Source organism: Tenrec ecaudatus, chromosome 3 (genome assembly GCF_050624435.1).
Source record: "Tenrec ecaudatus isolate mTenEca1 chromosome 3, mTenEca1.hap1, whole genome shotgun sequence".
In the NCBI taxonomy this organism is placed as follows: Eukaryota; Metazoa; Chordata; class Mammalia; order Afrosoricida; family Tenrecidae; genus Tenrec; species Tenrec ecaudatus.
In genome coordinates this window covers 100,461,100-100,489,057 of record NC_134532.1, presented here as the reverse complement: position 1 = coordinate 100,489,057, position 27,958 = coordinate 100,461,100, and the positions used below count along the sequence as shown (strand labels likewise).

Sequence of the window (27,958 nt, the reverse complement as noted above, 5' to 3'; positions counted from 1 at the left end):
CTTCTTCCAAATCAGTCTTAGTCTGGAAGCTCTGTTGAAACGTGTTCACCAGGAATGGTCCTGCTGATATTCGACATACTAGTGTCATAGCTTCCAACACCACAGCAACACACAGAACACCACAGGAAAAACTGACAGACAGGTGGTGTATGCCTTCTAACTGTGGATGTTGGTTCTTAAATGTTTCTACACAACATATTAGAGATTCTACCCATGTTTAAATTGTTAGCACCTCTTCTTTACCTCTAGTTAGCAAATTGTAGTTTCTTTCATCACAATCCCCTGTGAGGTTTTCTCCTCTACCTGATTTCCTTGTCACCATGTCTTTCTAGCTCTAATCTTCACTCTGAACATCAGTTAAGCCTTTCTACTGTCCATTCAACTTGTCCCTTTACAGTCTAGTATTAGTGACCGTCAGTTTAATATAATTTTGTTCATGTTAATGCTTGCTTCTGAAATTACTCATGTAGTTCAAATCCACTCATTCTTCTAACATTGAAGGTCCTTTGTGGTTAAATCCCACCTCATTTTTTCCTTTCCTATCTGAATTTCCCCTTCGAAGTAGAAGACTACAGTCAGTTCCTCCAGAATGTCTTATGTCACTGGGGTCACCCTCATGAATTTGTGTTATTTGGTTTTTGGTATTCGGTATATGAACCCAGGATTGATGATCCTATGTAGGGACAGCAAGTGGAATAAGGGCTTCTGGGCGGGGTGGGGTACAGTGGTAGTGTTGATGGTGGAGGGAGTGGGCAAAGGGGTGCCTATGTCAAGGAGTCCAGGAAAGAAAAGAATATGTGGAAATTGATTGTGGTAGCAGTTGTATAATACTGCTCGATATAATTGAACTGTGGAATGATATATGTATTAACTCTCAGATAAAAAACTCCTCCTTGGGTGAATCAAAGAAACACAAAGAATTCCTTCTATAGCCCTGCTCTCCAGAAGCCTTTGCTCAAGCTCCTGACACAATATTTTCAATCTTTCATTTTGTCTTGCCTCCATATACTACATGATCAAAATGTCTGAAATTCCTTTAGGAATTTCTGTAGAATTTATAAGTGTGGAACTCATTTGGTACTTGTGTTGTGTTAGCTAGTTTGTTTTTGATCAGCATCTTTTCTGTTTCCTTTATTAATGAACACTGCTTTTCACAATCACAATAATAAACATTTTTAATTTTTCATGTGTATAATTGATTCCTTGCTATAATACAAAATAAATGTATTTTCACATAACACTGAACATTATAATTTTACTTTATCTCACGTAAATGAAATGTATTAATACCTGGTGCTATAATTCATGAAATGTCTAGAAAAACAGGATTAATTAATTGATTGATTTTATGTATTCTTTTGGAGGCTGGAATTAGCTAATTAAAGGAATCGTTCAGCTAAACTTTAGGAAAAGGGATTTTTTTTATCAAAGAAATAAATACCACTCTTTAATGATATGTATTATAAATCTGAAGTTTTATGTGACACTTGTTACAAAGCAGATTTAGTGCATTATGTTAGTGTAGATTATCATTGATATTTTGATCTATATTCTATGGCCTATATGCAGATGATCCAAGTAAGATATTTTTTAAACTGTCTAATTATGCTTAATATGAGGATTCTTTAAAATATGCTTTTTAATATTAAATTCCAGATGCCAGCTACCATGAATTGATTTTTAAGACAATGGTTAAAATCTCCATTAAAAATCACTGGTTACATTAAAATACTAGTTTCTTTTTGTTAAAAAAAAGTCCAAACAAAAAATTAATTAAACAAGGACTACAAGAGGTGACTATTTGAATAAAACTTACATTTTAGATTAAAGAGGAATCTAACTTATTGGATAATTTGCAAAGCACCCCTAAATATACTAGCCTGGAAAACCTTCATTTAAAAAACGTTTCAATTTGAAGTCTACCCTGCAAGATGAACTCATATGCCTTCTTTTTTCTTTTTAATTAGGAAAATATATTGGAAAGGATTCATTTTCACATAGTGCCAAGCAGAGATGCAGACATGTGTACGTCTAAGTCTTGTATCACTCACCAAAAGTTTGCTATGACTCTGTATGAACAGGTACGGCAACTTTGTTATTTCATTAGATACTTATGTTTTGTGATTGGTGGATTAAACATTTGTTTTCACCTCCAGTGTGTGTGTCGTAGCTGTGGAGCATCATCAGACCCTCTGCCTTTTACAGAATTTGTGCGGTACATTTCTACAACAGCCCTGTGGTAAGAGCTTATTAAAACATATTTATCAACACTGTTAGCCCTTATATGTAGGAGAATTTATCCCTTAAAAGTATGATAATGATGGTGGGAAAGGCGAGGGAAGTTAAAGAGAAGAGCTGAGACCAAGGGCTCAAACAGAAAGTAAATGTTTAGAAAATAATGATGGCAACATATGTCCAAATATGCTCGATACAACTGATGGATAGACGGTTATAAGAGCTGTAAGAGCACCCAATAAAATTATCTTTAAAAAAAAGATATATATGAACTTCTACTATATGAAAAAAAATTAGAATATTGCTCTCACTATATACTTTTACCTAGTGTTTGGTAATATAATTAACATCTAATAAGATCCAAACTGTTTTTGGAAAGTTTAATACAAAGCACATAAGTTGAATCAATAATGAACAATTAGAACAAATCAATGCACCAGTTGATAAATAGTATTAATATATGCATCATTGTGCAGCATGAATGCTTTGTGCTTATCAATGTCATAATATTATTAAACTTCATGACTTCCTTAGATACATATAGTACCTAATAATCTTAAATATTTTTGAATAATAACTATTTGGGTATGTTTAATATCCTTGTTACATAATATATAATGAGAATTTGAGGAACAAGTAGGTTCATTTCCATCCCCCTTGTGTGTGAAAAGTGGAATGATGTTTGAACAAGAATAGGCTATGGATTAAAAGAGAATCAAACTTCAGCCCTGCTTTGAAACATTTTAATAAAACTGAGGTAATCTGATGCACTATTTATGACAAGAAGTAAATGCCCCATGAACTCTGCCTGACATACTACAGATTAGATTGCAGGGTCCAGAATTCTAGTTCTATTACAGTCTGTTTTTACTGATAGTAAGACTTGAATCCAAGTTATCAAACACTCCTTATGTTCTATCTTTATGTGAACTGTTTGTTCTAACTTTAACAAAAACATCATTTGTTGATGAAGTAATAGGTTTAATCAGATTGATCTGGTAAATGGAAAATTTAAGATCGAAGCCAAAGTCTCTCTGACTTAACAACTTGCCTTCTTAAACACTACTCTGATTGCATCAATTTTTAAAAGCCATTAAGCACAAATTAGTTCATCAGATTTACTGCCTTCTAGTATACTTGTCCTTGGCAAATGAAGTTGTCAATGATTTCATTCTACTGTGTCCTTAATATCCATGGAAACAACAGTCAAGAAATCAAATGATGGATGGCATTGGGCAAATCTGCTGCCAAAGGCCTTCCTTTTGCATTAAAAAACAAAGATGCCCTTGACTTCAAGCTGTTATTTTCCTTCTCCTCATCTGCATATGAAATCTAGATAGTGAATAAAGAAGACCAAAGAAGAGTTGAGTTTTGTTGTTGGTAAAAAGTGTGGGCCACTAGAGAACAAACAAATCTGTCGTTATAGAATTAGTCAGAATGCTCCTTAAAAGAAAAGATAACACGACTTTGTCTCACATGTTTTACACATGTTACAAGAAGTCCCCAGAGAAGAATACCATGCTTGGTAACATTGAGTGTCAACAACAAAGTGGAAGACTCTCGATGAGATGGTCTGAGTGGCTGCAACAATGGGCTCAAACACAGGAGCAATTGTAAGGATAAGACAGGATCACACAGCACTGCATTCTGTGATACATGCGGTCTCTATGAGTCTAGTCAGATGTGGTAGTGCCTAACAACTGCTCGTTTGTGAAGTACTTCTGAAGAATAAATACGTTCAGTAGATTAAATACCTGTAGATAATTTGTACTGTCGAATCTTAAAATAGAGCCAGCTCTAACCAAAACAAAATCAAATCCACTGCTGTCGTGTCAAGTCTGACTCAGAGTGAGCCTTGAGGACAGAGGAGAATGCCCATAGAATTCCCAAGGCTGTAAATCTCTCCGGACGCCAATTGCCACATTATTGTGCCACTGACCTCTTGATGTGTTGCCGAGTGCTTTAACCACTGCACCACCAGGGATCTTGATAACCAGCTCTGGGACAGTTATATTACTGGAGTTGAACCAGAGCATCTCTAGTGGAAACTACTAAAGGTGTTCGACTTACTCTTACAATTCCTTGGGGAAAAGTTTCCTTTTTTGCAGGTACCTTAGTATATAAAAAAGGGGCTCTAGGGGAGGTGGAATAAAAAGCATCCCATAACCTTTGTAACCCCCATCCACGCCCTGATGAAATGGTTACTATTTGTGATAGCAACAAAAGTGGAGGTTAAATGACCTTGGCTGTAGCATGTGCTCCGTCAGCAAATCACTTTCTCCTAACTAAAAGGATTGACTTTGTCTATGGGAGCTTTGGAACACAATGTTGTTGTTTTTATTGGGCTAACGTTCATAAACTCGGGTTTATAAATATTTACAATATGTGAATAATTGATAAGTAATATTTTAAAAGAAGCATTTGACACATACCTTTAGATAGAGCATCAGACTTGACTTGTAGCAGCAAATAAATATTTACTTACCTGCTCTTTCTTATATTATTATTTGCCTGAGAGTGTTTGTTTTGTTTTGCTTTGTTTTGTTGTTGTTTTAGCACATTCCTGCCAGATTTTATCAATTTTCATTTTATGGAAATTTACTTTTTTAAAGATGCCATCATGATTGAAAACAAATAGTGGTTCAAATCTATATTGAATATTTAGTATTTGTCATGTATAAATATGAAATCTGACTTAAGTTCGTAGGCCATCATTGAGACTGCTTCTTTCTTTTGTAGCAATGAAGTTGAAAGAATGATGGAAAGACATGAACGTTTCAAGCCTGAAATGTTTGCGGAATTGTTGCAAGCGGCAAATACCACTGATGACTATAGAAAATGCCCTGTAAGTATAAGTTGCAGATGATTATGCTTCTATGTTTACAAAAATAATAAACATGAAAAAACTATCATGTTTTGTAGAAATATTTTAAGATTTCATTTTCCAAGTATTCTTTGATACTTTCATATTCTGTGGTCTTTTATATGAGTCCTATATATAGTTTTTTCTTTAATCGTAACTCTGGAAGATTTGAGATGACATAACTGTTTTCAAGTTCTGAATTATTCATGTGATAAAAGAGGAAGTTGATATTTTTACATATATGTGATAGGGTATCTTATTGTTTTCCCATCTAGTATTATTAATAGGTTCAAGAGTTTTACTTACCCTTTATTAAAGTTGAATTTCTGTCTATACATATGTATATACACATAAAATATTAAAGTATACCTTAGAATCAGCTGCTTAATAATTAATACACTTTGTTAAAAATGTGTTTCTAGCATACTAAAGGAATGTATTTTAGGTATATGTTGATATTTGTCATTTTATCATAGAAACTGTGTAAGACTCTCTGATCGTTCCAAAGCTTGTCTTTGTGATTTTTGGTTTTTTGTTTTAGAGTAACTGTGGCCAAAAAATAAAAATCCGTCGTGTTTTAATGAACTGCCCAGAGATTGTTACCATTGGCTTAGTCTGGGATTCTGAACATTCTGACTTGACCGAAGAGGTTGTTCGGAATCTGGCAACACATCTTTTTCTACCTGGGGTATGTCATCTGCTTTCCTTTTCTTACTTTTTATTTTAAAATTCCTTCAAAACATCCTCATGTATTATAGTACACTTAACTTTGTTTTTCAAAACTAAATTGCCCTTATTAAAGGAAATGTACTATTTAGAAGTAAATGATAAAATTAATTTAATCGAATAAGCTCACCGGAATGAATTTGTCTTAGACTTGCTGGGGCCCATGCGCACGCGCGCGCACACACACACACACCACTCCCACCCCACCCCCACCCCACCCCTCCACACACACACTCACACTCACACACCACTCCCACCCCACCCCCACCCCTCCACACACACACACTCACACACCACTCCCACCCCTCCACACACACACTCACACACCACTCCCACCCCACACCACCCCCACCCCTCCACACACACACTCACACACCACTCCCACCCCACACCACCCCCACCCCTCCACACACACTCACCCACCACTCCCACCCCACCCCCACCCCACCCCTCCACACACACACACTCACACACCACTCCCACCCCACCCCCACCCCTCCACACACACACACACACACACTCACACCCCAATCCCCCACCCCTCCACACACATACACACTCACACACCACTCCCACCCCAACCCCCCCACCCCTCCACACACATACACACACACACACACACACACACTCACTCACTCACTCACACACCACTCCCACCCCTCCAAACCAAGGCGATCTGCTGAGCCACCAATTTAATTCAAGTAGAGAGGTCAACTGAGAACATTATGGTAACAATCATGGGGACATCTATGAAGAACTTCAGAAGAAAATTGTAAATCCCCTTGATGTGAAAACAAAGGGCAGGAGCGTTGCACTAAGAAATCTGTTTCTATCGTGAAAATATACCAGCTTGTTAGAGGGTAGCCAGGGCTGTCTTAGAAGAACGTCATTTAAAATCTTACCTTCATCACCTTACAGCCCTGATCTTGCTTTCACACTGATTTTTGTTCCCAAATCTCAAAACAATATTGAAAAGGAACAGGACTCAAATTCCTCCAGGATGCCCAAACTGTTGTTTGGCATGATCTACATCAGAGAGCCCAGAACTCTCTAGAGGAGGGTTAGCGATACAGAGCACCAGAAGTGTGTAGACCTAGATGCGGAGAAGGCTGTGTCAAAAAGCAGTAGCTTCATAGTTTGATACTTTTGTTTAATAAAGGTTCTGTGATGTTATAGCAATACTTTTTTTACTCATATATGTATATGAAAATAATTATAAATGTCAGTATTACAGTAAAACCTGTTAGAGCCAGAATTTGCCAGGACTAAGTCTCGTTTTCCTTAGTGTCTCACATTTTCTACCTGTAACGGTGTAGTCTTACCATCTTTCTAGCACTCTTTTTCATGGAAATTATTTGCATTTCCCCTTCTCTTACAAGTTATTCTGCTTTTGGCAGGTTATGCCATAGTAACTTAGAAATAGTTCTGATTTGAAATTAATAGATAGTACTGAGCTCGCTTGATATTTAGTGTACCAGGGGTGTTTCTAAAAGTTTGTTGAAAAAATCCATCACCTTTTAATTACATTTTTAAACAACTTTTAGAAGCCCCTGTATTGTAAAATGGATTTTTACAATTAAACTAATTTTATGTTAGTTTAATACTGTGTTAATGTTCACATAGTATGTATGGGTCAATAAAAATTGTCAGGAAGTATATAAATTACCTTACAAATTGATTTTATGTAAAGGGTCAATTTTCATACTGGACACTTGAACCAAATTATGTAAATTTGTGATATTGACTTAATGGTTCTCATCAAAACTCTAACCAAACTTACAGCCATTGAGTTGATTCTGACCCACAGCGACTCTAGAAGACAGGGGGTAACGCCATGGGGATCTGGAGACTGACAATCTCTGTAGGAGGAGAAGGACTTGTCTTTCTCCCATGGAGTGGCTGGTGGTTTGGAGTTTCTCATCTTACAGTTAGTGACCCAGCTCATGGCCCAACCACTGTGGCACCAGGAGACCTTTTAATGTTTCTCACAAGCCATTTAAAAGTAGTGATTCTTTTAACTTTTTAATGTTGGTGTTGTCTTCAGTACTAACATGAGGGGGTTTTAAAAATCTCCTGGGAAAATTCCATTATCTCATAATTCTTTTTTCTAATGAATTCATAATTCTATTTTTTATTTTTAAGCCTCTTTGTAGTAGATTGAGCTGCACACATGAAATCATTTCATAATGAATTAAATATTTGATTCATCAATTACTATTTAAAAAAAGATACAGTATAAAATGCACACTATAACTTTTTCAAACAGCTTTTTTATAGGGTTACTGATGAAAATGCCAAAAATAGTGAGCTTCACCTTGTTGGTCTAATCTGCTACACGAGCCAGCATTATTGTGCCTTTGCTTTTCATACCAAGAGTTCTAAATGGGTGTTTTTTGATGATGCAAATGTGAAAGAGGTAAGTGGTGTTTTTTCAAACTGGAATAATTATTTTTATCACTTTTTAGGCATAAATGACATAATAACATTCAGTTCAAACTTTCTTTTTTCTTTATCTTTGGTTTCTTTTAAGTCAATTTTTAAAGAGTTCATTTCCCCCAAAATAAAATGGGGAATAATAAATGTTAGTATACACTGTGTACCTAAAGTGAGCTAATACTCTCTATGTGTATTTGTATATAGATTATTTAAGGAAATAAAATCTTGAGGGGTTTCTTATTTTATTTATTTATTTTTAAATCATTTTATTGGGGGATCTTACAGCTCTTTTAATATTTCATACTTAATTGTTTCAAGCATATTCTTTAAAAATGTGTGTGGTGTATGGAGTTAAAATATCTATTACTGTATATACTCGAGTAAAAGCTGACCTGAACATCTGCCGAGGCACCTAATTTTACCACAAAAACTGCATTAAAAATGTGCTGAAAAAACTCGGCTTATACTTGAGAATTTTCAGTACATCTTTTGGTAAATAAGTTATTTACTCAAGTAGTATAATATTATCTAGGAAACTAGTGAATAAATTTGTAATAAGGAGCACATATCACAAGCTCTGGAACTTTAAAAAGCTCTGAATTCTTTTTTTCTTAAATCATTTTATTAGAGGTTCATACAACCCTTATCACAATCCATACATACATCAATTGTGTAAAGCACATTTGTACATTCATTGCCCTCATCATTCTCAAGGCATTTGCTCTCCACCTAAGTCCCTGGCATCAGCTCCTCCTTTTTCCCCTACCTCCCCGCTCCCACTCCCTCATGAACCCTTGATAATTTATAAATTATTATGTCATATCTTGCCCTGTCCGACATCTCCCTTCACCCACTTTTCTGTTGTCCATCCACCAGGGAGGAGGTCACATGTAGATCCTTGTAATCGGTTCCCCTTTCCACCTCACCCACCCTCCACCCTCCTGGTATAGCCATTCTCACCACTGTCCCTGAAGGGATCATCCACCCTGGATTCCCTGTGTTTCCAGTTCCTATCTGTAACAGTGTACATCCTCTGGTCTAGCCAGATTTGTAAGGTAGAATTGGGATCATGATAGTGGGGGCGGGGTGGTGGTGGAAGCATTTAGGAACTAGAAGAAAATTGTATGTTTCATCATTGCTACACTGTACCCTGACTGGCTGGTCTCCTCCCTGCGACCCTTCTGTAGGGGACATCCAGTTGACTACAGATGGGATTGGGTCTCCACTCCGCACTCCCCCTCATTCATAATGATATGATTTTTTGTTGTGACGATGCCTGATCCCTGATCCCTTCGACACCTTGTGATTGCACAGGCTGATGTGCTTCTTCCATGTGGGCTTTGCTGCTTCTGAGCTAGATGGCTGCTTGTTTACCTTCAAGTCTTTAAGACCCCAGATGCTATATCTTTTTATGGCCAGGCACCGTCAGCTTTCTTCACCACATTTGCTTATGCACCCATTTGTCTTCAACGATTGTAACAGGGAGGTGAGCACGCAATGGTATGATTATTTTGTTCTTTGATGCCTGATAACTGATCCCTTCAGCACCTCGTGATCATGCAGGCTGGTGTGCTTCTTCCATGTGGGTGTTGTTGCTTCTGAGCTAGATGGCCGCTTGTTTACCTTCAAGCCTTTAAGCCCAGACACTATATCTTTTGATAGCCTGGCACCATCAGCTTTCTTCACCATATTTACTTATTCACCTGCTTTGTCATCAGCAATTGCATTGGGAAAGTAAGCATCATAGAATGCCAGTTTAATAGAACAAAGTATTCTTGCATTGAGGGAGTACTTGAGTGGAGACCTAATATCCATCTGCCACCTTAATACTAAATCTATACATATATGCACATAGATTAATTGACTAGTATAAGGACAACCCCCCCCAAAAAAAATAAATAAATAAAAACTGCTGCCCTTATGGTTAGCAGTTCAGTGTGTAACCTGCTATTCCACCAGGGCACCTTTGTGTAAGGCTTAGGTTTTTAAAGAAATTTTAAGGAGTTGTTTAGGTTATTTAGGGTGCCCTCGTGGCATAGTGGACATGCATTGGGCTGTAATCTACAAGATTGGCAATTCAAAACACCAGCCACTCCTTTGGAGAAAGTTGGAGTTTTATACTCTTTTAAAGAGTTTTAGTTTTAGAAACTCAAAGAGACAGTTTTACACTGTCCTGTATGGTCGCTGTGAGTTGGCCATTGATATAGCCAGAGTTGAAAACTGTGGATCTCCATGATACTGTTTTCAGGCTTATTGGCTAGAGTGATTTTATTATGGAGCAGTACTTTGGTGTAAAATACAAGCTCTTTGATTATTAAGAGAAAATAATGCAGAATTTCACTGACTTTTATTTTAATACTCATATATAACAAAGGGCTAGTTACTAGCACTGCTATTATTTAGCCAATAATGTTCAAATGCTTCATATTTAGTGGACTTGTGCCCCTGAAGGATGAACTGCTTTGAAAATTACACTCTCACTACTAAAAACTAGAAAACTGAGCAAAATAAATGTAACTGCTTCTTTTAGGCATCAGACAGCAGGCCTTTGATCAAAGGGAAGCAAACTGAAGAAATAAGCTCTACCAGTACCCCTGCTTACTCCCTAGAGGTAGGTTGGGGTGCAGCACAGGAAGGAAACCCCAAACAAGGGCAGGTAATTTGACTGGGTGTGGAAGCCAGAAATTGGAGCTTAGGGATCCAAGGTGGCTAAAATTTGCAGGACAGATTACTAGAACAGAAGCTAATTCATAAGAATTCTAGAGTTTGGCAGAGGTGAATACTTGCCTAAACAGTAATCTCTGCATGTGAGGGGCACGCATGGGAAAGACTCAGTTGGAAACATTTTTCAAATTCATCTGTTTTGATGGCTGACATCACCTCCCTTGTTTTTTTCTTCACCTCTTCTACATCACCAAGTCTTAAGTTACCAATATAGATAGAACCGTCTGTAAATGTTTGATCTAATCTATTGATAAACTTTTACTATCTGTTCCCCTCAAGTCAATTCTAGCTGATAGCAGTCCCATTTATCAGAGTAGAACTGAATTCTGTGGAATTTCCTTTGGTAGTAGATTGTCAGACCTTTCTTCTGTAGCACTGCTGCATGAACGCAAACTGCCAACTTCTGTTAGGAGCTGAGTACAGACTGTTCGCACTATCAATAATAGCATGAGCTATTGGTACAAGAAGGTTATAATTTTTTCCCAAAATATTTTTTAACTTGTTATTGTGCAGTGGTTCTCAACCTTTCTAATGCCTGGACCCTTTAATACAGTTCCTCATATTGTGGTGAGCCCCCCAATGATAAAATTATTTTCATCACTACTTCATAACTGTAATTTTGCTACTGTTATGAATCAGGTGACCTCTGTGAAAGGGTGATTTGACCCCAAAGGGGTCATGACCCACAGGTTGAGAACCGCTGGTTTAGCGTCTGCCTTTACATATAACTCATTGTTTACAGGATGTTGTTTTGTTTTATTCATATGTTTTTGAGATTTTCCAATCTTTTAGGTTGGAACTAGATGGAAAGATGTAGTCTCCAAGTGTATCCGATGCCACTTCCAGCCACTGCTTTTGTTTTATGCAAACCCAGATGGCACAGCAGTTTCTACTGAAGATGCACTCAGGCAGGTCATCCACTGGTCACATTATAAATCCAGTGCAGAAAATATGGGTAATTCTCCCTTCTTTAATTTTAATAAGTAACTTTCTTTCATAATCACACTAGGAATGCTAATATATTGAGTATGACGTATCAAATAATTTCAAATTATATTTCCAGTAGAGTTTAGGAAAATTCTAGTCCTGAGAGTTATGTGGAAAGGCGTGGAGCCTTTCTTAATTAGTCCCCTCGAAAGCCAGCCATTGTTATGGGCACACACAGTAGAGGCGATTGCTGGGCTGGTAACTATAACAGCAGTTCACGTTGGTATTTGAAGTCAGTGCGTAAGCCAGAACACACAAAGCAGCCACGACAACTGTGTTCATAGAGCATGTAGAGAGCCTACGTTTCAAAATAATTTTACTGACAGTCGTAGAAATAAGTGATTCAAACATCCCTTCTGGTAGGGAGAAGAAAGAAGTTGATATATATTTGTTTGTCTTTTCAAGGACGCGAAAAGCCGTCAGGCTATAAGCCAGATCACTCGAAAGAAAATGGATTTGGTGATCCGGTAAAGCTGAGAGAAAACCAGAAGATTCAGACAGAGAGTGGGCCATCGTGTAATCGGAGCCATGCTCAGATAAGTGCAGGTAGAGGACCAGGTATTTGTGTTTAAACAGTCATTTTTACATTGTTTCTGTGCAGTTAAAATTCCCCCTGACTTTACTAAATGCTCATTCTTAATGAGGATCATGTTTATGAAGATACTACCTAGCTTTCTTTGGCTATGAAGAGAAAATAACAAATAGACACTATAGAATTTTGTCTTTTGATTTCTGCATTTCTCTGAGAACTCTTGTTTGGTCTGGATATTTTCATTAGACCAGTGTTTAGTTTCTCCCTGTATTCAGAATGCCTGCAGGCCCCAGGCAGTCTGGATGGTTACCAAAGAATGCTACAATGTGACTTTTCCCTCCAGGGGTTAATAATCTACTTGGAGAAGAGAAGCCTGAGTTAATGATTTGGTTCATACAGCTACATTAAATTTACAGTTCATGAATGCAACAGGAATTCAGAGTTATTATGCCTCACTTTTTATTCAGCTTGGTTATTTGTTGTTATGGTCCATGCCATCATTTTTCACAGAACAAGTTCTGTGACTTAGCTCCAGAGTGTGACATTAGAATGTGTAGTAAAGCTAGTTGTTTGTATGTTCAAGGTGGTTTTATAAATAATTTAAAAATATAGTAACTATTCAACATGTTAATTATTGACTGAGTTATAAGACAATCTATTTAGTTAAGGATGCTGAGATCCAAAATTAAACAATAGAGAACTACTTTGGATGCTTTTAAAGACTTGTACATTCTATTGAGAAATTTCAAGATGATCGGTATATGCTGAAAATAGTTTCTTTTACAGTTAAGTTAACTCACAGTGAGCAAAAGGAAAAGATAAAAGACATTTCAAGGGAATGTGCTCTGAAAGCCATTGAACAGAAAAATTTACTTTCCTCCCAAAGAAAAGATTTGGAGAGAGGACAAAGAAAAGATTCAGGTCGACATAGAGGTAAGTTAAATGGTTGTAACATTCATTTTAAAAACAAAACAAAACATTGCTCTTGAATCAGTTCTGACTCATGGCAATCTTACAGGGCAGAGAACTGTTGCATAGGGTTTCGCAGATTTAATCTTTATGGAAACACATAATCCGATCTTTCTCCCAAGGGATGGCTGGGAGGTTTGAATCACCAACATTTAGACTAGTTGCCAAGTGCTTAGCAACTGTCCCTTCCAGCGTAAAAGGGGCTATCAAAAATCTTATTTTAGGAAGGGATGATACATCCAGGGTGCGGCATAGCACTGATGTTCCACACAGCTGCCCTCTAAGTCTTTAATATTTCCTCCCCTTGGCATTATGGGTTTTTGTTTTACCTCATTAATCAGACTTGCGTATGTTCATTTGTATCATTAAGATCATTAGATATATGAAAGCCAAGATGGATAACCCCTTAGAAACAGTAATAGGAGCAATGTTTCCCTGGGTGTGTGGGAAGAGGTGGGGGGAGGGAGGCTATTGATAGCATTGATGACTGTATAACCCTACTCAAGGGAAGCAAACAACAGAATAGTTTGTGAATGGATTTATTGGACGGTATAAGATGCAGGCAAAAAAAATAATGACTCCTGGGGGTCAAGGGGCAGGGGATAAAAGGGAGCTGATATCAAAGAGTTCAAGAAGAAAGAAAATGCTTTGAAACTGATTGTGGAAGCAATTGTACAATGATGCTTCATGTGCTTGAACTATGGAATGTTATATCTGTAAGAGTTCCCAATAAAATGATTAAAAAAACAAAAATCTTATTTTAAAATTAAGCCTTATAATAACAGAGTACTTGATGATATCTTTAACACGCTATATTAAACTTAAAAAATACAAAATTTCCTGGTCTTACTTTAATTCTAGCTGAAGAGGCTTGTGTTTTCACTTTCCTTTCCGTAACAACTACAGTTGAGCTGTATGATACAAAAATATTAACAAGGAAAATCATACCACTAAGTGAAAGTCTTCTTTTTTCCCAGTCTCCAATTCTGACCCTTCCTCTGTTCTATTGTTAACCTTTGTTTTCATATCATTACGAGTATTTTAGTTTTATGTTCATTTATAAATATAATTATTACTGATAGATTTTAAAGGTCAGTCAACGTACAATTTTTGTTATATGGCTTCCCTTTACCTCTTTTTGTTTTTAAACTAAAAGGAGTCTACCCATAGCATACCCTTTTCTCAGAGGAATTGCTGGGGTAGGGAGCATTGATTTTGAACTTTGGTGGGCGCGATTCAGTTGCTCTCCTTACAGACTGGACCACTTTGCCCTCTCACCAAAAGTGATTGCGAATGCTTCTTTCTTCATTGTTGAAATTAGTTTAATAAACTTTACAGTCAAGTGACTATTTGACTGTGTCTTTTTTAACTGCCTCCCAATACGCATAAATAGGGACTAAGAAAAACTCTTCAAACTCAGAGCCCTTTGTAATATAGTAAATGCTTGTTATTTACCTACTGCTATTGAGCATTTCTTCTGAGGGAATGCTCATTTGTATCTTTAACTAATTCTTTCTTTATTTCTAAAGATTTGGTCGATGACGACATTTCCTTTTTCAAGTCCGGATCACCTCCTACCCCAAATGGTTTCAGACAGTGTGGGAATGCACATTTTTACCACAGCCAAGGAAAAGGACCGCGGAAACATGACCAAATGGCTCATCAGAATCGAGCTGCTCCACAAATGCTGCGTTCAAGTAAATCCCAGGTTCTTCCTCCAGGAGAGAAAATCACTGGCAGAGTGAAGAGTGACGGCGGCACTGGGTATGACACGGACAGCAGCCAAGATTCTAGAGAGAAAGGAAGCAGCTGTAATCGCATCAGTAAAAGCCGGAGCCGAGGTTGGAAACCTATGAGAGAAACCTTGAATGTCGATAGCGTTTTCAGTGAAAGTGAAAAGCGACAGCATAGCCCAAGACATAAATCAAATATTAACAACAAACCAAAATGTAGTAAAGATCAGTCTTTTAACAACTGGCCAAAAGAGAATCCAAAGCAAAAAGGTTTGATGACCATATATGAAGATGAAGTAAAGCAAGAAACAGGCAGCCGGAGTTCCCTTGAAACTAATGAAAAAGGAACGGAGAAAAATAAAGGCCTCAGGGAGCCTAAGGTTCATGGTGACAGCTGGCAGATGCAGAGGACTGAGTCTGGATATGAAAGCAGCGATCATATCAGTAACGGATCTGCTCATTTGGATTCCCCCGTTACTGACGGAAGTGGTACGGTAGTGGAGTCCAGTGGCGTGAAAGGAGCAGTATCCTCCAGGTAATGCTCAAATGAAATGAATGCTTTTCCCTGAATTGTTCTTTCTGCTGCCAGTGTGCACGTGAATAACTTGGCAAAATTTTTAAAATTTGGAATCAACTAAGAGTAAGGAGAAGAGCATGGCCTCGGAGTGAAGAGACCTGGGGTGTTGTAGATCATTTGATACATGAAGTTTCTATTTTTAGTAAAAATGTCATGCTTGCAAAAATAATTTTATTTTTAGAAAATGCAAAGTACAAAATTATATTGCCATTGTTGAAATTACTGTCGACTTTTAATATATGCCACACATTGTAAAGTACCAATGTAATTTCCCCTCCAGTCAAAAAACTCATAGTTTCTAGTGCTACCAACATACTTAATACCCATTCTTTCTTCTCTGACATCTGCAACTCAGAACAGGAGATTTTTTTTCCCCTCTCAACACAATCCCATGTAAGAGACCCTTTCCTGGTAGCAAGTGTATAGGAATGCAGCCACATAACTAAGTTCATATGTAATTAATTCTAATTAGTTAAGTCCTAACTAACATATGACTGTTGGTATTATATTTGTATTTCTTTATCATCAAAAATGTGCACAGTTTAAGTGGCCAAGTATTTCGGTTGTTGTAGCTACTACTCCTACTCTTAATCCTTCTTAAACATCTTATTATACTAACTGGTGTTTATTATTACCACCTTTTATAGATGTTTATTTATTATTACCACCTTTTATTTATTTATTTTACCACCTTTTATAGATGTTTATTATTTATTATTTATTATTACCACCTTTTATAGATGTTTCTTATATACCCATCTCTATGGACACGTGTCCAATTGACATGTGAACGAAACGACATTTAAAAAAACTTATTTATAAACAACATAATTATATACTATGAACTTATAAATGAAACTGTGATACTATATATATAATTTATACTATTTAACATTATACAGCATTTGAGATACTGGGTTCAACTTATCATATGAAGTACTTGGGTCAGGTCAGTATGACAGTCTCCACTGCATTGTCTTTACATTTATTTGATGTTTACTTCCTAAGAACGTTTTGACTGTGTTTATATTTTATTACTGAATTAATGCTTTCATGAATGAAACTAATTTACTGGGATTAATACTAAATTTAGATAAATGTCAAATTAAGATGTAGCCATAGTAATTGTTGTATCACAAATTTTGAGATTAGAAGACTTAGAGGAAAATGAATTTGTAAATGGATTTATCTCATTAAATGCATAAAAGTCAGCATAAATGGTAGGAATTAAATGTAAACAGATTCTGTAATTTTCATTGAGGAAATTGAAATGCATCAAAATGTTGTGTCTCGTGTACCTAGTGTTAAAAATCTAGATTGAAAAAAATCAAGTATTAATGCATTTAAAAATGATCATTGCAATAAAGCTTGGAAAAATATTTTTTATTTGGCTGAGTCACTTAATAATATTTAAAATATTTAATAATATTAGGGCTTTGTTTAGACAAGACCTTTAAGTATTGGATCATTTGGCTCACTTCTCGCAGTCTTTATTGTGAAATGAGAATAATACCTCCTTTAAGTATTGCTGTTCATGTAACGTCCAAAATTAAATAATGGACACTAAGTCCCTAGACAGCACCTGCCATATAATAATTGTTTAATGGATGTTAATTCCTTTTCCTTAAAATAAACTTAAGCTAATAAGCCACAATATTCGATGTATTTAATATGTATTTTGTGTTATTTTCTAGTGACCAGATTAAGTCAAACAACCTAATTACGGAACACATGGACTGTAACTCTCAACAGAACAAAAACCAGCTGGAAGGTAGAAGTTTCTTCCAAGTATAATATCATACTAAAGAATAAGTTACAGTAATAAATTATTTTCTGTTATGCTATAGCTAAGAAAATTAATATTTATAGTTATTTTTAATAACTCTAGAATATCATTTTGTTTAGTACCTTGATATTTATCATGTTTCAATACAGTATACATAGGAGAAAATTAGCCTTCTTCTTGGACAGGTATTCCCACGTAAGCAATCCTGCAGGACAGTATAGAACTGCCCCGCAGGGCTTCTAAGGGTTGTAATGTCTATGTAAAGCAGCTCTTGGGCTCACACCTCTGACCTTGGTTGGCAGCAGAGCATTTACCTACTGTACTACCAGGGCTGCATTAGAATCAACTCATTAGTTCACACCCCCAAATAGAGTCGGTCGGTTGTCTACAGATGTTATATTTTTCACATAGGCTTCAAAAAGCTAACATTAGTTTTGTATCTCTTTTTATTTGATTAACAAAATAATTGCTTTAGAACTTTGCAGCCTTTTAGGACATGTTGTTTAGACATGTCTTCTGAGGTCATAACATTAATAGTATTGCAATTTTGTTGTTAAGTGCCACCGCATCAGTTCCAACCCATAGCAACCCTGTGCACAATAAACAAAACACTACCCAGTGTTCGCCATCCTCAGGATGGTTCCTTTGCCTGAGCCCATTGTTGCAGCCATGGTGTTATTCCATCTCACTGAGGAACTTTATCTTTCTTTCTGTCCCTCCACTTAAGCAAACATTATGTCCGTCTCCTGGGACTTTCTTGAGAACACGTCTAAAGTATGTAAGATGAAGTCTTGCCATTCTTGCCTCCTGAATATTGAATTACTGACATTCTATTTAGATGATGCCGCATACTTTTCCCCAGTAGTTGGTGTTGTCAGTTTCTATCTCAGGGATCCTTATATCACTGTGTTTGATACACAACCACGATTTGGGACACGGGAAGGGTCAGGGTCTCTTGCTACCTATGGCAGCTTAACATTTTCCTTACGAGAAAGCATGTTTGTATAATTGAAAAATCGGTCACTATCTCATAGTTGAGGAACTCTTGTCTATATATAGTCTTTCTGACATCCAACAACCCCCCCCCCCCACACACACACACGTTTTTATGTCACAGAAATATGAGGTGGACTGACAAAGAGAACGGCCAATTTTTCTCTAAGACTTAAGTGGAGAATATGAGACTGGTCCTGTTACTTGCTTAATGATGCATTTGTGAGAGGGACTGGGGTTGGGGGTGGTAATTTGGGAGTGCCCGTGTTTAAAGGATGGGTCTAGGTGCTATAGGGAATGGAAAAAGAAGGAATGGTGTCAGTCAGATAGGTTAGGTTCATGTAGCATCCCAGACAAATGAGACTCCATCTCTACATATACTTTGGTGCAGAGGGGCAGGAGTGGACGCGTCATCTCAGAAGTGTGTGCACTTCCGCTCATTTCTCAATGGCCAAGAAAAATCTCTGAGTCTAGCCTAACTGATAAGCGAAGCAGAAAAGGGCCTGAAAACTGAACTAAATTAAGTAATGACTACCACAGGAGGGCAAGGCAAATAGATTGATTAACAGCTTGATAGAAAAGTTCATTTTGGCAACAGTAGATGTATACTGTTGATTGTGGTTAGTTGCCACCAAGTTGATGCCAGCTCCTGACAACCCCATGCATAGTTTTCAAGGCTGTGTTCCTGCCACAGCAGATTGTCAAGTCTGACTAGGTAGCATTGTGCCATCAGGAGGTACATGTGCATGTGACAGCGTGCAGCACTGCTGTTGGTGATTTGTTAGCAACGTAATAGCAGCCCGGGAGCAAAGAAGAAATAGGTGTTAGAACATGTACAGGACTCAAGATTGATACTAGCTGGATACATCTAAAGACATTGAGAAGGCTGGGTCTCAGATGATGATGAGCAAGGTGTACAGAGGCTGTCGTGAAAGACAATGATTTCATATTTAAGGCATATCCCCTTCATCATAAAAATAGCCACAAATAAAACTTTGTTTTTAGGCCATCATTTTAAAATGTTTTGTGGAGATTACTTACTGTTAATTGCAGATCTTAAATATGATTAAACATGAAATTATTTTTGCTTTCCTCAGATCATATAATATCAGAAGGAAACACTTATATTAAGGAAATAGCTTTCTTTTCCTATGTTAAAATGTCTTGCTTGTTTTAAAAATCTGATAAAAGTCTGCTAACCAAGTATTACAGGAAACAGTAGAGGGTTGGCCAGAAATCAGTGAAAATTGAACAATAACTGTAAATACAGTACTCCTTTACAAAGTTACTCTTACTTCCTGATAGTAATAAAAACACAAGGTCATCAAGAGTTTGAATTGCAAACGTGCAGTGCTGTAAGAGTTTAGCAATAGGCTTCCCAATTTGCTATTTAAGGGTGTGTACATTAACTACGGAAATCAGTAGTGCCATTCTATAATCAATTCTCAGTGAGTAAACTTCAATGTCTACCTTAATTCTCTAAGCCAGTTTTTGCCTTGTGAATCTTGTTAATATTCACGTGCAGTATCATTATGTGTCCCCTCCACGTGTATAAGACTATGTGGGGAATGGGGTAGGATTGCTTTTCCCTGAACGAGAAGCTTGGCTTGCATGGTTTTTGTGTTTGGAATTTTTTCCTCCATAAAGAACAGTTAGTTCATTTTTTGAATTGTTAGGATTCTCTTGTCTGTCTTCTGTTTCTCATTTATAAACATTATTGACCAAAAGAACCACTTTCTATGAATAGCTAATAGAAAAGCTAAGGAGCCTTACATAATAACTTTATTTTCACATTTGATTGGCATGTAAGTCAGTTTTTATATTAGTCTCTACAAATATATAATAATCCCACTGTAATGATTTCATTGACCACCACCTCCCCCATTAAAAGAGCTATAGACTTCTGTACCTATATCATTATGCTAGGAATTTAAAACCTGTATTGCCTAAAGCTTTCATGGGAACGTGGCTGAAATTCCACAGTGCCATGTAGCTTCTTCTAGTTTCTTTTAAACAGGATCTCTAATGGAGGCAATTTAACACATGCTTGTATTACATAGTCAAGGGGGGCCTTGTAGTAGTATTATTGGTTAGATCTTGGACCTGCTAACTGCTAGGTTGGCATTTCAAACTCACCAGCCACTCCATGGGAGAAAGATGAGGCTGTCTGCTCCCATAATACACAAGCTCAGAAACACTGTTTAGGATCACTGTGAGTTAGTTTTAGGGGACATATTATATTCAAGACTGGGAGAAAGAAGAGGTTTTTTTTTTCCCTGTATAGAGTTAACAGTCTCAGAAACCCAGAGGTTTTTGCCCCTGACCTATAGTGTTGCTGAGTCAGAATTGACTCAGTGACAGTGAGTTTGGTTTTTGGTTTTATTTTCAAAGCAGAAGAAATACATTTTAAAAAGCAAGTGGTCAGGAATAAGTAATATGCATGTCAAGAATACAGATATGTAGAAATTGTGGAATGAAATGATGGATGCCCCTCCCCCAAAAGAAAAAACAGCAACAATGCTGCCATCTATTTGATTCTGACTCATAGCAAGCAAGCTACATGGTGTCTAAGACTGAATTTCTACAGGAGCAGACAGCCTTAGCTTTCTCCAGAAGAGTGGCTGCTGGGCTTGAACCAACAACATCCAAGTCAATTAGTAGTTAGGTCAATTCCTAACCCAGTGTCACCAGGGTCCCTTGATATGACTAAAGGGATAGAAATAAACCAAATTATAAACCTTTGAACCATCGTTTAATCCCACAGAACAATGAGGGCCCACAGGACTTTAAGAAGGCTAGAAGTAAACTCGCTGTTGCATTTGATCGAACAGTGTGGTCACAATAAGTATAGAAGGTAGATTTGGAACAGGGAATGATATTAGAAAGCTATTATAGTAGTTTAGGAAATAGAAGATTAAGCCATGAATTAAGGCAGCAGCAATAGCAAGAAAGAGGTAAGGGATTGTAAGAATAGTTTGGGTCATAGGACCAAATTTGCTTTTGTAATTGATAGAAGAGGCGGCTTCACAAAGCTCATGGAAAATTTTCATGCCCCCTTTTCTCATGAACTCTTTGAAGGCCCCTGATACAAATGAGGAAATGGGAGGTGGTTGAGGATACCCTGCTTGAGATTTACACAACCAGATACACTTCTTACAAAAAGGGTGACATAGGGAGGAGGAGCCCGGGAAGCCGTACATAGGAGCAGTGGGGATTGGAATTGACAGTGGCAGTGGGTTTGTTTTTTGGTTCAAGTGTCTCTACTTCTTTTGATATACGGTTAATTGTGACAGGAATATTTACTCCGTTAAAACTGCGACTTTAGAAAGTATTCAGATTTTTAAGTGCCTTGTTATTGTATTAGTAGATCATTGATTAGATTTTACCCCTGTAATGGTTAGACTTTTTAATTGCAGTAGTACCACTATATTCTGAAATCTCACCATACAACCAATGTGAAGATTATACTTTTAGTTTTGTTTCCTTGCTGCATAAATGTTTTAAATCTGGATTTTCAGATGAAGCATATCTTTTTTATTTCTTGAATAAGTCTTTTGGTTTTGTTGGATACTGCATCAGAATTAGCAGTATTGCTTAAAAATTCTTACCTTGACATTGAGGTTGCTTCTGTGTCAAGTGTTAAAATTGGACTGTGTTAGATTTGCAAAGAACCTGGAGCCAAAATTCCCAGTAAGGATACATAGAAGCCTATGTCAGCAGAAGAGAAAAATAACACATCTATTTTTAAGCTAGTTGGAGCTCTCCAGTCAAACCAGCTTCACGGAGTGCCTGCCATAGCAATACCACAGTTTGAGAGAAACTCTGCCGCCTCCTTCTGCCCAATGTTCAAATACTTCAATCAAAGTAAAAATTTATATTTTTCACATATTTTCCTTGTGTTTGTGAAACTATAAACAAGAAGTAAAAAAATCAGTGATTAGAAAATTAACTTACATATTTTTCAAGCTTAGTACATTGACATCTTTATTGAAATTTTTTATTACAAAATAATTGTCATAGAATAGGTTTTGAGCCTAAGACAATGTTCAATTTATGAGCAACTATTTTTTAATTGTTTTATTAGGGGCTCATACAACTCTTATCACAATCCATACACACATCAATTGTGTAAAGCACATCTGTACATTCATTGCCCTCATCATTCTCAAAACATTTGCTCTCCACTTAAGACCCTGGCATCAGGTCCTTATTTTTCCCCTCCCTCCCCGTTCCCCCCTCCCTCATGAATTCTTGATAATTTATAAATTATTATTTTGTCATATCTTGCCCTGTCTGATGTCGCCCTTCCCCCACTTTTCTGTTGTCCGACCCCCAGAGAGGAGGTCACATGTAAGATCCTTGTAATCGGTTCCCGCTTTCCAACTACTTTTCCAACCCTCCCTCGCAACTATTTTCTTAAGCAGGAAAAATACACTACTTCTGGAGAGATTCAGTGGGATAAATTAGTAAGAGGCAGGAGTTGATGGAATTGCCTTATTTTTCCAAGTCTTGAAAGATTTCTGCTTTGTACTAGGTGTAGTCTTACTGCTTTTCTATCACTCATTTCAATGGAAAATAATTGAGATTTCCTTTTCTGGTAGGTTTCCACTTTATACAAGTTCTAACTTTCACAGGCCTACCTTTAATTTTTAAATTTTTATTAAAACTTGAGATAACTGGAAGGAAATGTAAGAAAGAGTCTTCTGAATATCTATTATCTATCTGGTCCTTGATTGCTGAGTTTGAAAGAGGGAAGGCAGGCTTAGGTGTTATTTAAAAGAGTAAAAACAGAACGTTTTCATGCAATTGTTTATCCAGCCTGCAGACTCAAAATTGACTTAAACTTAATTTCTGCTTTCCGATCGGCCTCATTCTGCCATGTTAAGCTTTTATTAGTAGGAATCATTTCATGTGCTCGGGGCCCCATCTCCCAGCACACTAGCCATCACACTGCGATGGTGGGGATTACCAGTGATATGTACATAATGTGGCACACGGAATATTAACGTGCCATACATGAATTTTCAAACCGTCAACATCTTACATAGGGTCACTATAATTTGAAATCTACTTGATGGCAGTAAGTTTTTTTGTGTATATGCCAAAATTGGATATTACCTTATAATTTTAAGGGAGAAAGGATATACCATAGTGGTTAAACGTCTGTTTGTTTGTTTTTAATACAGACCTAGTTCTGATTTGCTAGTTGCGTAGCCTAAGTACTTAACCTTGACCATGGTTAAAGGACTCATCTGCTAATCCAAAAGTGCTAGAAGTGTGAGGCAACTAGAGGCGGCTTCTAAGAAAGGCCTGATGATCTACTTCTGAAAAATCAGCAACTGAAAAATTCGCCTCCAGGGCACAGCTCAACTCTGACACACATAGAGGCTGCCAGGGACCAGAGGCAGAGTCAGCTGGAAAGCCACTGACAGCCTGTTTCCTCGCCTACAGACTGGAAATAAGAATGGTTTCTTTACTTGGTGGCTGTAAAGGTTAAGTGTAATAATTAGGTCAACCCTTTAAAATGTAACCAGGGAGGGAGAATGTGGGGTACAATAGAGACAATGTCAAGGAGTCCAGGAAGGAAGACTGTTTGGAAACTGATTGTGGTGGCAATTGTACAATACTGCTTGATGGGATTGAAGTATGCAATGGTATGATATATGTATTAACTCCCAATAATAAATAAAATGCAATCAGTCAATAAACGGTAGATACATTGTAAAATTAATTCTAAATGACATACCTTTAACCCCCCTTAATACACTTATTCTAGCATTCTTCTGAGATAGGTTAAAAAAAGATAGCTTTATTGTATAAGTAAGAAAGTCGAGTTGAGAGGGGGAAGACGCTTGCCTAAAGCTAGCAAACAATAATTTGTGACTCCAGATTCCAGCCCAACTCATCCATCAACAGATGGGGAGCGTTTATCTATGTGGTAGATGGGATCTACCACAGCAGGGGAAACACACAGGGGAATTCCACTCCATGGAATTCAGGAGATGCCACTGGTCTGGCAGCGCTGATACCATCAAGTGACAGTCTGACAAAAGAACTGTGAATTTTGCATTAAAGTGCTCAGATAGGGAAGCCATATGGATTGAGTCTTGAAGAATTGTTTTGTTTGTTTTATTTTAAAAAGGCATTGTCTCTTTATAGAAAATTTTGATGTAAATAAGAAGTATACACGGAGCCGTTTCTTAGAGTTCACTAAAATATTTGTTTCTTTCCCACCCAGGTTTTAGAAAAGGACTCAAGAACTTTGAAGTAGGCTGTACACCTCATGAATTCCACCCAGAATCACATCTACAAATAAGAAGTCTTTTAGCCAAAAGGTAATCACAGATATTACCTGTTTCCCCACATGCATGTATTATGGGGACTCCTTTTATGTATTACAAAGACATAAGTGCATATCACTACGCTGAAGGTCAGCACTTGCTCAGTGTGTCAGCCGTGGTGGCTGGCCTGCATACTTCTGTGAGGTTGGAAGCTTTGCCTCTAGTATTTAAAGTATCAACAGGCTTCAAAAGAGCTTCCAGAGCAACACAAACTAGAAAGAAGGAAGAGGCAGTCCACTTTTGAAAAACCAGAAAACTTTATAGTTAGTAATAAAGCACTGTCTGATTGTGTCAGAAAATGAACCTTTCGGGATAGAAGGCTCTCATTATGACTGGCGGGAAGCTGGCTCCTCAAAGTAGAGTTGACCTTAATGACTTAGACAGAGCCAAGCTTCCTAGACCTGCTTTTACTCAGGACCGTGACTCAAAATGAAAAAAAAAAACAGCTGCATCTGTTAAAGAAACATTAACTTCCATTTATAATCGGAATGTACAAAATACGACTGTACAAAATACGACTGTAGGAAGATTGGAAGTTGTCAGAAATGAAAGGGAATGCATACAGTCAACATCCTCGACATTGGTGAGCTCAAATTGCCCGTTTTCAAAGGACATTCATATGATGATGCACTATGCCAAGAATGACAGAGTGAAGAGGAGTTGCTGTGTGCCCATGGCTAAGAAGAACATCTCAGGATGCATCCTACAGTAGAGTGCTGTCAGCGATGGGACGGTAGTCAAAGCGCACTGGAAGAGCGGTTAATGCACCTGCTGTGCAACTGCATGAGATACCACTGCTTCCAGTGATGATACAGCTGAAGATCGTTAACAACTTCCACAGCCTGCAATTGGTCAAGCGTGAAATCAAGATGCATTGACAATTACTGGTGATTGGATTGCAAAAGTAGGAAGCAAAGCATCTGCAGTTAGAAAACATAGCCTTGGGCATAGAAATGCCAGAGACCCCATGATAGAATTTTGAAAGACCAACAATTTATTCATTGAAAATACTTTTCTTTTTTGCAACAACATAAACACTTATAATACATACGCCTCACCAGGAATCAAATTAAGTACACCTGTGCAAAGAGACAGTGGGGAAGTTTACTGTCAGAACAATGCCAATTCAGACTATGGAACAGCCCATCAATTGTGACTATGCAAGTTGAAGCTAACGGAAATTAAAACAAATCTATGAGAGCCAAAAGATGGCCTTGGGTATATGCTGAAGTTAGAGGCTATCTCAAGAGTAGATTGATGCAGTAAGCACTAACGGTCACAGATCGAAGGAGTTGTGGGTGATATCAAAGACAGCACACGTTAGAGACAGGAAGGAGAAAAATGAGTGTCAGGAGAGTGAAAGTTGCTCTTGTAAAAGAACTGAAGCAAAAGGAAGAAATGAAGTAAAAGAGGTGAACAGAAAATTTCAAAGGATTGCTTGAGAAGACAAAGTAAAATATAATAATGGAATGGGGGAAAACAACAACGTGGAGTTAGGAAACCACAACAGAACACTCACGTTTGGCAGTTCTCAAGCTAAAGAACAATCAGTCCTTGAACTGCACTGTTAAAAGAGTCTGTGGGCAAAATAGGAACAACCTAACAGTAGCCAGATAAGACAAAAGGAACACACAGTCACTGCAGCATCAAGAATTGGTCAACTTCAGCCATTTCAGAGGTAGCAATGGTCAAGAACCTAAGGGACTGGAGGAAGAAGTTCACACTACACTGAAATGAATGGCAGCGAACGAGGCTCTAGGAACTGATGCAGTGCCAATGCAGATACTTCAACAAATGTATGCAGCACTCGAGGCCTTCAGTCACCTCTGCCAAGAATTTTAAAAGACTTCTAGCTGGCCAGTAGACTTGAAGAGATCCATGATGTACTCATTTCAAATAAAAGTCACCCAAAAGAATGCAGAGATCATTGATGTTACATGCACGCAAAGCTTTGCCCAGGGTGGTCAAAGTAACAGCTGCAGCCGTGCACCGACAGGGAAATGCCAGAAACCCACGCAGGACTCAAGACAGGACCACAGTTGCTGTCATCAGGTAGATCCCGGTTGAAAGCAAATACTAGAAAGATGTTTGCTTACTTGTGTTTTGTCAAAGGTAAGGCATTCAGCGGTGTGAATCATAACAAACTGAATAACATTAAGAAGAATGGGAACTCCGGAACACTTATCTGCGGTCATGCAGAGCCTGTGTGTAGAACAGACAGTCATTTGAATAAAACAAGGGGATGTCACGGGAAGGTTTGCTTCAAGAACGTATCCTTTTGATGTGAACAAATAATCTGAGACTATATCAAGAACGCAGCATTAGGACTAGAGGAAGACGCATTAATTAACTGGTACAGTATTTCTCATGGGGTGTCTGACTTTAGTAATGAAAAGTATTTCTGGTAAGCATTCATGTATTCTGGCATAACTATCTGGAGGTCTCAAATAGTAAGAAATGTTAGTGGTAATAAGTGGTTTCTTTTATAATGCTACAGAAATAATATACAGTATGTTAGGAAACCTTCGATATCAAAAATCCTGACAACTGGACCAATAAGCAGCAGCATGATAAATGGAGAAAATACTGACATTGATACGGATTTCATTTTTCTTGGATCCATACTCAATGCCATGGGAGCAGCAGTCAAGAACAAAATGTTCCGTTGGGCAAATCTGGAAGACAAACAATACACACCAAAACCCAAAACAGTACCAAGACAAGAGTCACTGAAAAGTAAGATACACCTGAACCGTGCCAGGGTATCTTCAGTTGTCTCAAGTGCAGGTGAAAGTTGGACTCAGAATAAGCAAGACCAAAGAGAATCTATGTCTCTGAATTATGGTGTTTGTGAAGCCTAGTGAAATAGCAGGCACTGCCAAAAGAACAAACATCTGTTTTGGGGGGGGGAAAAAAGTACAGCCAGAATGTTCCTTAAGAGTCAGGATGGCATGCGTTCGTTTCAAGTGCTTTGAACATGCTGCCTGGAGGGACCAGTCCATGTAGAAGGAACTATGCTTTGTAGAGAGTCATCAAAAAGGAAGACTCTCAACAAG

At 37.6% G+C, this 27,958-nt stretch overlaps 1 protein-coding gene across 4 annotated transcripts in view; it reads left to right on the top strand.

The window, feature by feature from the left end:
* USP53 (ubiquitin specific peptidase 53) overlaps positions 1 to 27,958 on the top strand; it is a 75,259-nt gene that overhangs the window by 43,693 nt on the left and 3,608 nt on the right. For 2 of the 4 annotated variants that reach the window (XM_075543868.1, XM_075543869.1), the window contains exons 5-16: positions 1,968 to 2,081; positions 2,157 to 2,239; positions 4,975 to 5,080; positions 5,640 to 5,786; positions 8,091 to 8,240; positions 10,791 to 10,871; positions 11,777 to 11,939; positions 12,377 to 12,529; positions 13,290 to 13,436; positions 15,002 to 15,740; positions 17,477 to 17,553; positions 24,800 to 24,896. In XM_075543868.1, the coding sequence (XP_075399983.1) occupies positions 1,968 to 2,081; positions 2,157 to 2,239; positions 4,975 to 5,080; positions 5,640 to 5,786; positions 8,091 to 8,240; positions 10,791 to 10,871; positions 11,777 to 11,939; positions 12,377 to 12,529; positions 13,290 to 13,436; positions 15,002 to 15,740; positions 17,477 to 17,553; positions 24,800 to 24,896 (2,057 nt within the window). The remainder of the gene's footprint in view (positions 1 to 1,967; positions 2,082 to 2,156; positions 2,240 to 4,974; positions 5,081 to 5,639; positions 5,787 to 8,090; positions 8,241 to 10,790; positions 10,872 to 11,776; positions 11,940 to 12,376; positions 12,530 to 13,289; positions 13,437 to 15,001; positions 15,741 to 17,476; positions 17,554 to 24,799; positions 24,897 to 27,958) is intronic. The other 2 variants (XM_075543870.1, XM_075543871.1) reach the window with 2 other exon arrangements.